Consider the following 11,037-nt stretch of genomic DNA (forward strand, 5'->3'; position numbering starts at 1 on the left):
TGTTTGCAGACATGCAAATCATGAATTTTGGGGTTTTAGCTGAATTTCTCTATTTTCAGTGTCTTGCATTTTCCATAACCAAATTTGTTCCACATCTGAGTGTGTGATCAAGGAAAATATCTGACTCCACAGGCATGTGACTTTAGTTTCATCCTGAAGATGTAAATTAGTTTTCTAACTATTCACTAATATTCAGCAAAATTCAATCCTCCCACAATAACAGACGGTTTCAGTAACGATCACCACAGATATTTGTCTTTTATTTTGAGTGATTTCAGTAAAGTTTGCCCTTTTTAGGGTCATAATTTAATGTACATACATCATTTTAAACATTTCTCACTTATTCAAGTGACATTTGTCTTTGGTGAAAATTTGATTATTTTGGTTACAATACAGTTTCCCCTTAAACAGCAGCCCAGTTAAAGAAATCAGTCTAAGAAAGTCTAAGAGAGAAAGACTTAAACCTTAATTATTCTAATTTTAAACATTTTCCACAACATTAATTCTGGATTAAACGATGGTTGTGGTGGAGCTGGAGCTTTCTGGATCATCAGAGAAATTCCCCGCAACATCATTATGAATGTGGTGGTAATACAGGAAGAGGAAAAACCCTGAAAAAACATACAAACATAAAACTAGTAAGAAAAACATGTTTTATCTCATTTAAATACATTCAATATATCATTAAAGGTGCAGTATGCAACATTGACAGCTAGTGGGGGAACTGAGTATTGCAGTCCAAATTCAAAATATTGGAGAGGGTCTATATTATAGCTCTCTATAGAAAGCATAGGCTACTTTATTTAAAATGGCGCAGCAGGATTTTGAACAGTAGCTGGACGGCGCGGACAGACGCTGAGTGGCGTTGCCGGTATGTGTACACTCATAGAAAACAATGTGTTTGAAAACATGGCGTGGCGCTGCTCTTCTCGTCTGGTGTGTGTGACGGTGTTCAGTCAAACCCTGTCAGAAGGCGGTCGCACACCGGACAAGGGAGTCACGCAGCTAGATAACCTGACACGTATCGCACACAAGACGCGTCGTGTTCAGTTTAAGACAGAATCTGATCACAAAACATGCAAAAATTCATTTCAAGAAGTGGCGTTGATAAGTTTGGTGTTAAAAAAAAAAAAAAAACAGAACAAATGGAAAGAGAAAGCGTGATCTAGGCTTATATTATCTCTCTATATGAAGCATAACTTTATTCAAGCCAGAGAAAGACAAATGTTTTGCAAAAAGATACACAATACAATATATTCTTTTCAAGGTTGTCCCCATGATCTGATTACATTTTCAACATTATAAAAAACAAAATATAATCATGAAGTAAAATATTTTTTGTAGGCAATATTTTCATATGAAATTATAAATGAAATCTGGTATAAAAAGTTTTATTGCATTTATTTCTGCAAAACAAAAGGCTGATTTAATAGCAAGATAGAGCTGATTTTGCAGAGTACTTCTGTGCAAATAGTTCAGAGAATGTGCCAATATGTAGTTCATGCAATAATATTTGTATAATAATATATACACAGGAGAAAATTAGCCAACTCAGCATTCGTTTTGAAACCTTTCTGGATTTTAAGCTGTCACCCTCTCTCAAGCGCATCTCCAATATTTATACGGCTTTAGTATACTTTTGATCATACAGCTTTTTAGGATGGGTAGAAGGTTTGATTTCGGACCCCTTTAGTTTGCCGGCTTTCATGACTGAAATACGCGTTGTTTTCCACCAACTGGCAACCCAGGGTGCTAAAATATGATTGGGTAAACTGGCTGTGGGCGGAGTCACACAGTCCACAACAAAGACAGACATTCTGACACGGAACGCATATTTTCAAAGGAGAATAATTAAATATATAGCATTGTTTTTTTTGTTAGAGAAACAAGTATATGGACTGATGTGAACTCATGTTTCTTAAATATCTCCAAACATATTAAGGTATTTTTATGCTTTAGTACAGTCAGAAACTTACATACAGTACCTTTAAAGTCATTTGCATATTTTTTTTAATGTAACCAAAACTAAACTTTGGGCCAAATACTTTTGGTCAGATTGATTGTTACAATAGCTGCAATTATAAACCCTTATAATCAATAAAAAGAATAAAATAAAATGAATGAATAAATAAATGAATAAATAATATTTTAAAAAGAATAAAATATCAATATAATAAAATAATAATTATATATAAAATAAACAATTATGTACGGATAAATAGAAGCATTCTACTAAACCAAATGTAATTATGCATGTGATTGTTTCTCACCCTGAAACGAGTTAAACACGGTGAAGATGTAATATGAGGGAATGAGCATCGGTCCATAACTGAAGAACGCCACAGCCCACGTCAGGCCGAAGAGCAGGAACAAACTCAACACCATCATGAGCTGCTTTCTGAACGTCTTTCTCTTGCCGTCAGCCGCTTTTACGTGTCGGGCTTGGACAATCTTAGTGACGATCATGATGAAGATTCCAGTCGTGAAGATGAAGACTAAAGCGTAGTAGCCAATGTTCACTATGTAGTGAATTAAAGGATCTGTAATCCAGCACCTATAATTAGAAGAGAAGAGATGTCGATGTTAAAAGCTTCATTATTATTTCATGCATTTGTGACATCAGAACAACTTACATTCGTGTGGTTTTTCCAGATGTTGTGTTTATAATCACTTCTTTATATCCTCCTAATGAAACAACAGCTACGACTATTGGAGCCGGAAACGCTGAAAGCACACGGAGACCAGGGTTATTATAGGTAACTAAAAAATAGTAATAAAAAAATAAATAAAATCCTAAATTAACACTGATGGAGACAAATTATTTTGTTGAGTGCTCAGATGCTTTTTAAATGAACGGCTCAAGAAAAGGACAAAAACACCATAAAAGTATCATGACAGTAGTTAGTATGTATCGTGCACAATATATTTTCTTAAGTGAACACTATAACAGATGGTTTCTCCATATAACTCACTCCAGCCGAACACGGTGATCTTCCTTATGTAGTTTGTGATGGTGACGTTCTGTCTGATGAGCCATAAGTACATATGAAGAGCTTGAATGAAGAACCAGGTGAATGTAGTCAGCATGGAGTAATGCATGAGCAGCGCTATGAAGACACACGCAGCCTTGTCTCCTGTGTTGGCGACGCTCTCGTTTGACAAAAAGGATAAATTCAGGAGACACAAAGCCACAAACATGTTCATCAAGATCTTTGTGGCGTGGTTTGATCTGGCTTTCCTGTTCAAATATAAAAACAACCTGTATTTCTAACATGCATTTATGCATTTAGCAGACACTTTAATTCAAAAGAAGAGCAAAAGCGAATGGTCAAAGAACTTAAAGTAACTATATGTTATATTTAAGAGACTCTACCGTAATAGGAAATGCATGAACAGAGCGACGGACAGAAAAAACATGGAGATGCCGCAGCCGATAGAAGAGATGAAGCTCAGTGATTCCACATATTGCGCTGTGATGTTTGCATTTACATCTGCAGGAGAGATCTGAGAAAACAACAGAAACACACAGATGATTGATTTTTAAAAACCTATTGTTGCTTGTAAGCAAGAATCAGATCTTTACATTTTAAATGCATTTATCTGTTAAGTTTCTTTATTGAACTTGTACAAGCTCACTAGCATATACTGTTAGACATTTTATCGTATTTTTGCGGTAACTTACTGGCAGCACTATTGCCAGTAAGTTACTGTAAGTTCCCCTTTACAGTAGCTTACCTGTAAATGCGTTTTACGGTATGATGCCCTTACCGCAATTTAATTTTACAGTAAGATGCCCTTACCGCAATTTAATTTTACAGTATGATGCCCTTACCGCAATTAAATTTTACAGTATGATGCCCTTACTGCAATTTAATTTTACAGTATGATGTCCATACCGCAATTTCATTTTACAGTATTATGCCCATTTTACACTATTTTATTATTTATATTTTACATGAATGCTATTGAATTTAATAAATTCCAAAAAAGCGACTTGAGTCCATGTACATCAGCATATTCTTTATTCACTCTCACAATCAATCACATCCATTTTATTTATTTATTGTGATGCAACATTAGGCAAGGCAGTTTTATTTATATAGCACCTCATACACTTTGGCAATTAAAAGTGCTTTACACAGTAAGGAATTAAAATAATCACAAAATAAAAGCAAGGAAAATTAAAGTGCCCCTATTATGGATTTTTGAAAATGACCTTTCATGTAGTGTGTAACAGCTCTAAGGCCTCGTTTACAAGTGAAATGTAACCCAATTCAGATTTTTTGCTCATATGTGACACAGATCGGATGTGTTCTATGACAGTGTAAACAGGAAAAAAAACACATGAATTCAGATATTTCGAGATCGGTTTAAGGCCTCATTCATATGTGGAAATAAATCAGATATAAATCGGATATGTGCCAATGCGACTGTCATGTAAACAGGCTGATCGGATTTTCTGAGGCATTAGGCAACTTCTCCACGGTTTCATGACGAGGGAAACCCCGATGCACGTCTGCAAAGGGACGGATGGCCTGTCGAAACGTTGTGTCGTCGTACATTTACATTTTTTTACATTTATTCATTTAACTGACGCTTTTATCCAAAGCGACTTACAATTGCTATATATGTCAGAGGTCGCACGCCTCTGGAGCAACTAGGGGTTAAGTGTCTTGCTCAGGGACACATTGGTGTCTCACAGTGGATTCGAACCCGGGTCTCTCACACCAAAGGCATGTGTCTTATCCATTGCGCTACACCACCCCTCCACCACGTCGTAGAAGAGGAATGTGGACAAACGTTGACACAACATATCAAAGGTTGGCTTGCTCATCCTAAAATTTCGGACCCACTGCTTCTCGTTAAAGCCCGCCACAATATGCTCCCACCAGTCCTGATCTCTTTCACACACAATAACTGAAGCATATGCACAGGCTGCAATGATGGCACTTTTCATCCTCCTCGGCCTCATAATCATGGTGATGTTTGGCGAACTTCGCATATATCGCAGAACTAGCATCAAGCATATTTCGCGTTCGTCCATCTGTGTAAGATAATTTAACCCTATTATGCGCAATGTTTCAGATAGTATGGCACATGACTCGGATATGGGTCACAATTGAAAGAACGTAAACGGACGGTAAAAAAAAAAAATCAAATATAGCCAACAAATCAGAATTGGGCATCAAGACCTGCAGTGTAAATGAGGCCTCTGAGGCCTAATCGTTTTTCAAATGAGTCATAAGCCATTTAGTTGTGATGTTAAGACGAAACATTAGCATATTGCCGACACCAGGGAAAACTTGAAACCCCTCAAACACTACAGCTGATCCCTGTGGATGCTAGATAGCATCATGTTGAGAAGACGCTGTGCTCTACAATGTGACGGTAAAGCCAGTTGTATTTTCCCTACCCAAGGACGAGCATGTGAAGAATCAGTGGTTAAAGTTCATCTTTACCATGATATCACAGCAGTATAATCCTAAACTTTTGCTGTGTTCCCTTTATTTCACTGATGACAGCTTCTCAAATCTCGAAATTCAATGCAGGATTTGCAAACCGCTTGCTCTTGGAAGATGGAGTAGTTTTGAGTTTTATATTGTATAGGTCTCCTGCTAACTCACGTTATCACTGTCTTACTTAAATACCTATGCTAATCAGTTTGTGGGCCACGATTATCTATAACTGTGTCTATTAATGCAGTGTATCACTGAGAAACGTCCTGCTTGAGTCGTCCTTGTGATGGAGGTTGGGGTTGAATAACTAGTTCTTCCAGTGTTTCATTATTGGACTCACGTTCGGATTGATATGGTAAAATCGACGTCATTGTTCGTTACTGTTTAGTTTACGGTGTAGGAAGCCTCAGGACAGCTGATGTTGTTATGGCAATGGGTGTTTTTGTTTAAGACACACGTGCTGTACGCAGTAAACCGATCACAACAGACTGAGCTGTCTGGCCAGTAGCATGTGGAAAGGAGGGATTTAGAGAGATTGATTCATCTGACGAGCCGTTTAAGAATCTTTGAAAAATGTGGTGATGTGCAAATGTATATTATGAGAAAATTCAACAGTTTTTTTTTTACCTTTGATGCACGTAAACCTGTTGTAGGTAAGTGTTGTAGTAAATCACATAATAGGGGCACTTTAAAACAGTTATAAAAACAATGAAAAAAGATGTACAGTACAGTTATAAAATGAATTAAAAGAGATAAACTTAGATAAACATAGATAAACTTCTCATCTGGCAATACACCGGTGTATCAAATTTTTCATATCTCCCAGTTTTACTCTGAGATTTTCCCATGGTGATTACACTGTGTCCGTGGTGTTCTTGCGGCACGCCTAAGAAATAAAAAATAAAAAAACAGAAAATGTGTGAGAAATGGTCATGAGTTTATTTAATCTAAATTTGTTCATGGACAGACGAGGAATCAACTTGTGCAACAGCAGTTATTACCAGTCGAGTTTCAAACTTAAATCTGAAATAGAAAGCTTTTTTTAACATGTCATATTTCGCTCCTGTGCAGAGTGAATCCAGCATTTATGTATGTCGCTGTCACATCTCTTACATCTTGTCTACACTTTGTAAATGAGAGTTATCGCGAGCCTGCATAATTCGGCACTGAATAAAAACTCCTGCGTTCTCCAGAGCGCGAAAACAAATAAGCACAAATATGCACTGGAGCGTTTGGTTTGGCAAATCTGTTTCGCCAATATATTATAACAGTATCAATCGAGGCTGCTCTTGCTTGCGTTTGAGGGTGCATAGCAGCCCCATAGAACCGGGCCTGGGCCAGAGAGAGCGCGAGAGAATGCCTTTGAGAAAACGCGCTAGGCCTAACTTACTTCAAAACGCCACACATTTAACTGACGAGTCAAATATGCCATAAATGGTCGTAAAAAAGACAGACAACCTTTATTTGTGTAAATATTAGATTGGGTCCATCTACTGGAAAAGGCAGTCAGTCAATTCTATGGCATTTAATGGGATATTAAAGCGGCAGTTTCGAGGAAAATTAGACTGTCCTGTGAGCTGTTATTAAAAGCCTATTAGATTTTATTATTTACTTTCTTCATAAATTTAGCTATATTTAATTGATATTGGTAATGGTTTACTTTGTAAAAGTAACTTATAAAATAAATTTGTTCAGTAAAAAGTACTTACCTCAGAAAAAACCCCAGCTGGCGTCTAGCGATCCACTCTCAGCAGGGACGTCCGTTATGAGCGCGCACTCGACACGTGACGTCACACAAACCTCAGCTTACATTCTGCCAGGTTGTTGCGCGGGCTTTGCAACAATTTAAATTTTGTGAGGTGTAAGCAAAGTTTATATATATAAAGTTTATATTAATTTAAAATAAAATATATTTTTTTAATTATATCATTTATATTGCCTGTATGGGAACCAGTTGTGAATTTTTGTATATATATAAAAAAAATATATATTTATTTATTTTATTTAACTTTTAAACATCCAGTGTTTGCATAGCTTAAAAATGAGAATGCAGATTCATAATTTTCATCTGCAGAACAATATGGGGGGAAAAAATATAAAACATTATCATATGATATTTTAATATGCCTAAAACATAAATACAATATGCATATACAAACTTAAAAAAAATCTGTCTTCTTCATTTACAGTAGCACTACTGCTTTTGCATAAACAGTAAAGTACTGTAAATTCCATAAAAATACCCATAATGCAGTGCATATTACAGTAGTTAACCGTAAATAATATAAATGGTATTTTACTGGGCTTTTATGCGGTAAGTAACTGTAAAATTACGGCAAAGTCTAACAGTATAGTGGACTAAAAGACTCTGATATTGATTTCATGGGGTCTTTAAATGAAACTCTGAGAAGCTTCTCACCATCAGCACTGCAAAGAACGTCAGATGTGAACACGAGCACTTTATGGTGTTATTGTTGATTTTTTCTGTCTCACAGCCGGACGTCGTCCATGTAAGATTTCCTTCAAAGAAAAGAGAGCGAGGAATGAAATATATCAAATAAATTAGGTTTGCTGTTGGAAACTGATCAATACATCCATAAATAAATGTACCTTTGCCATCCCAAGAACTGCAGGACGCCTCACCGACCTGTAAGAACATTTTTATTTTGCTTTTACAGTGTCTGGTCATTATATATATAAAAAAAGTTTCACAACAAAACCTTTATTACCAGATCTTTCTGTGTAAAGAACATTTCTATGTTGTTGGTAAGGTTGGAGATATTGGCCCTCATTGTTATTCCATAAACCTCATTGTTCAAAACAGTGTAATTTTTTGTTTCATCCTAAATTAGAAATAGAGCAAATCAAATAGAAATGTGTGATGAATACAATAGATCAAGAAACATTTGTTAAAAGAATAGTTTTAATACATAAATGTATCTTATGCTGTTACATTTTCAATGGAACATAAAAGTAGAATTTTTAACTCTTTTCAAACAACAATTTAGAATCGCAAAGAGTATAAAAAACACAATAGAAGCATCATAACAGGAGTGGTTATGACATAATGTCCTAATATCCAGCCAGGTCAAGAGATTTGAGTCATTATGGAAAAAGATTAATGTAAATTTTATTGGGTGAACTGTCCCATAAACATTCCTTAATGTACCTTTCCCATGTTTTTGAACCGTAGAACTCCAAGTAACGCGCGTCCATGGTTTTCCAGTCGTGATTTATTAAAGGCCTCGCTGGGAATCTTTACAGACCAGGGAATGTCTGTCTGCAGGCCACTTTGACAATCAGTAACCTGTGAAAAAAAAATAGCATAATAAATAAGGAATCATACCATGTTTTATTGTTTCTCAAGTCTTACGTTTATCCTGTCCGGATCTGAAGAGTAACATGTGTCTCTGGCTTCTGTGTTCTCGTCTTGTATGTGAAGAAGACCAATAACATCCCCCATGACAATGTGTGTGTTGCTTATATTGTTGTTTTCCATCTCTTCCATCTTAGACTCCAGATTGTTCAAGGCGTCTCTGCAAAATTGAAAAATATCTCTGTATTCTGTGATAAGAGTTTTAATTTTGAAAGTCACTTGGTAACCATGCACTTACGATGCTTTTGAGGGATTAATATATCCATTATTGTCTTTTAGATAATCTGTAGTTGGATTGTTAGTTGTCTCAGATGATGTTAAACTGGTAGATGGATTGTTAGTTGGACTGTTAGTTGTCCCAGATGATGTGAAACTGGTAGTTGGACTGTTAGTTGTCTCAGATGATGTGAAACTGGTAGTTGGGTAGTTAGTTTTCTCAGATGATGTGAAACTGGTTGTTGGATTGTTAGTTGTCCCAGATGATGTGAAACTGGTTGTTGGTTTGTTAGTTGTCTCAGAATATGTTAAACTGGTTGTTGGATTGTTAGTTGGACTGTTAGTTGTCCCAGATGATGTGAAACTGGTAGTTGGATTGTTAGTTGTCCCAGATGATGTGAAACTGGTAGTTGGTTTGTTAGTTGTCTCAGAATATGTTAAACTGGTTGTTGGATTTTTAGTTGGATTGTTAGATGTCTCAGATGTTGTGAAACTGGTAGTTGGATTGTTAGTTGTCTCAGATGATGTTAAACTGGTAGTTGGGTAGTTAGTTGTCTCAGATGATGTTAAACTGGTAGTTGGATTGTTAGTTGTCTCAGATGATGTTAAACTGGTTGTTGGATTGTTAGTTGTCGCAGATAATGTGAAACTGGTAGTTGGATTGTTAGTTGGATTGTTAGATGTCTCAGATGTTGTGAAAATGGTAGTTGGATTGTTAGTTGGATTGTTAGATGTCTCAGATGGTGTGAAACTGGTTGTTGGATTGTTAGTTGTCTCAGATGTTGTGAAACTAGTAGTTGGATTGTTAGTTGTCTCAGATGTTGTGACACTAGTAGTTGGATTGTTAGTTGTCTGAGATTGTGTGAAACTGGTAGATGGATTGTTAGTTGGATTGTTAGTTGTCCCAGATGATGTTAAACTGGTAGTTGGGCAGTTAGTTGTCTCAGATGATGTTAAACTGGTAGTTGGATTGTTAGTTGTCGCAGATAATGTGAAACTGGTAGTTGGATTGTTAGTTGGATTGTTAGTTGTCTCAGATGATGTTAAACTGGTAGTTGGGTAGTTAGTTGTCTCAGATGATGTTAAACTGGTAGTTGGATTGTTAGTTGTCTCAGATGATGTTAAACTGGTTGTTGGATTGTTAGTTGTCGCAGATAATGTGAAACTGGTAGTTGGATTGTTAGTTGGATTGTTAGATGTCTCAGATGTTGTGAAAATGGTAGTTGGATTGTTAGTTGGATTGTTAGATGTCTCAGATGGTGTGAAACTGGTTGTTGGATTGTTAGTTGTCTCAGATGTTGTGAAACTAGTAGTTGGATTGTTAGTTGTCTCAGATGTTGTGACACTAGTAGTTGGATTGTTAGTTGTCTGAGATTGTGTGAAACTGGTAGATGGATTGTTAGTTGGATTGTTAGTTGTCCCAGATGATGTTAAACTGGTAGTTGGGCAGTTAGATGTCTCAGATGATGTGAAACTGGTAGTTGGATTGTTAGTTGTCTCAGGTGGTGTGAAACTGGTTGTTGGATTGTTAGTTGTCTCAGATGTTGTGAAACTGGTAGTTGGGTAGTTAGTTGTCTCAGATGTTGTGAAACTAGTAGTTGGATTGTTAGTTGTCTCAGTCGGTGTAAAACTGGTAGTTGTATTGTTAGTTGTATTGTTAGTTGTTTTAAATGGTGTGAAACTAGCTATTGGATTGTTAGTTGTCTCAAAAGATGTCAAACTTGTTATTGGTTTGTTAGCTGTCTCAGATGGTGTGAAACTGGTTGTTGGATTGTTAGATGTCTCAGATGTTGTGAAACTGGCTGTTGGATTGTTAGTTGTCTCAGATGATGTGACAATAGTAGTTGGATTGTTAGTTGTCTGAGATTGTGTGAAACTCATAGATGGATTGTTAGTTGTCTCAGATTGTGTGAAACTGGTAGATGGATTGTTGGTTGGATTGTTAGCTATCTCAGATGATGTGACACTAGTAGTTGGATTGTTAGTTGT

The 11,037-nt window shown here is 36.4% G+C and overlaps 1 protein-coding gene across 2 annotated transcripts; it reads right to left on the reverse strand.

Moving 5' to 3' along the window:
- Positions 1–230: 230 nt before the first annotated feature.
- On the reverse strand, positions 231–10,464 carry LOC311281130 (adhesion G-protein coupled receptor G2-like). 2 transcript variants are annotated; one of them, XM_084393846.1, is made up of 12 exons: positions 9,219–10,329; positions 9,071–9,178; positions 8,830–8,992; positions 8,626–8,763; positions 8,186–8,299; positions 8,067–8,103; positions 7,876–7,976; positions 3,374–3,504; positions 2,973–3,238; positions 2,634–2,724; positions 2,271–2,554; positions 231–611 (listed from the first exon to the last, which is right to left on the reverse strand). In XM_084393846.1, the coding sequence occupies exons 3-12, from the start codon at positions 8,962–8,964 to the stop codon at positions 511–513; spliced, it is 1,398 nt and encodes a 465-aa protein (XP_084249972.1). In that variant the 5' UTR covers positions 8,965–8,992; positions 9,071–9,178; positions 9,219–10,329; the 3' UTR covers positions 231–510. The 2 variants fall into 2 exon arrangements, with proteins under 2 accessions (XP_084249972.1, XP_084249971.1); XM_084393845.1 differs by having other exon boundaries at positions 9,071–10,464.
- Positions 10,465–11,037: the final 573 nt, after the last annotated feature.

The sequence above is a fragment of the Rutilus rutilus genome (genome assembly GCF_951802725.1).
Source record: "Rutilus rutilus genome assembly, chromosome: 21".
NCBI classification, from domain to species: Eukaryota; Metazoa; Chordata; class Actinopteri; order Cypriniformes; family Leuciscidae; genus Rutilus; species Rutilus rutilus.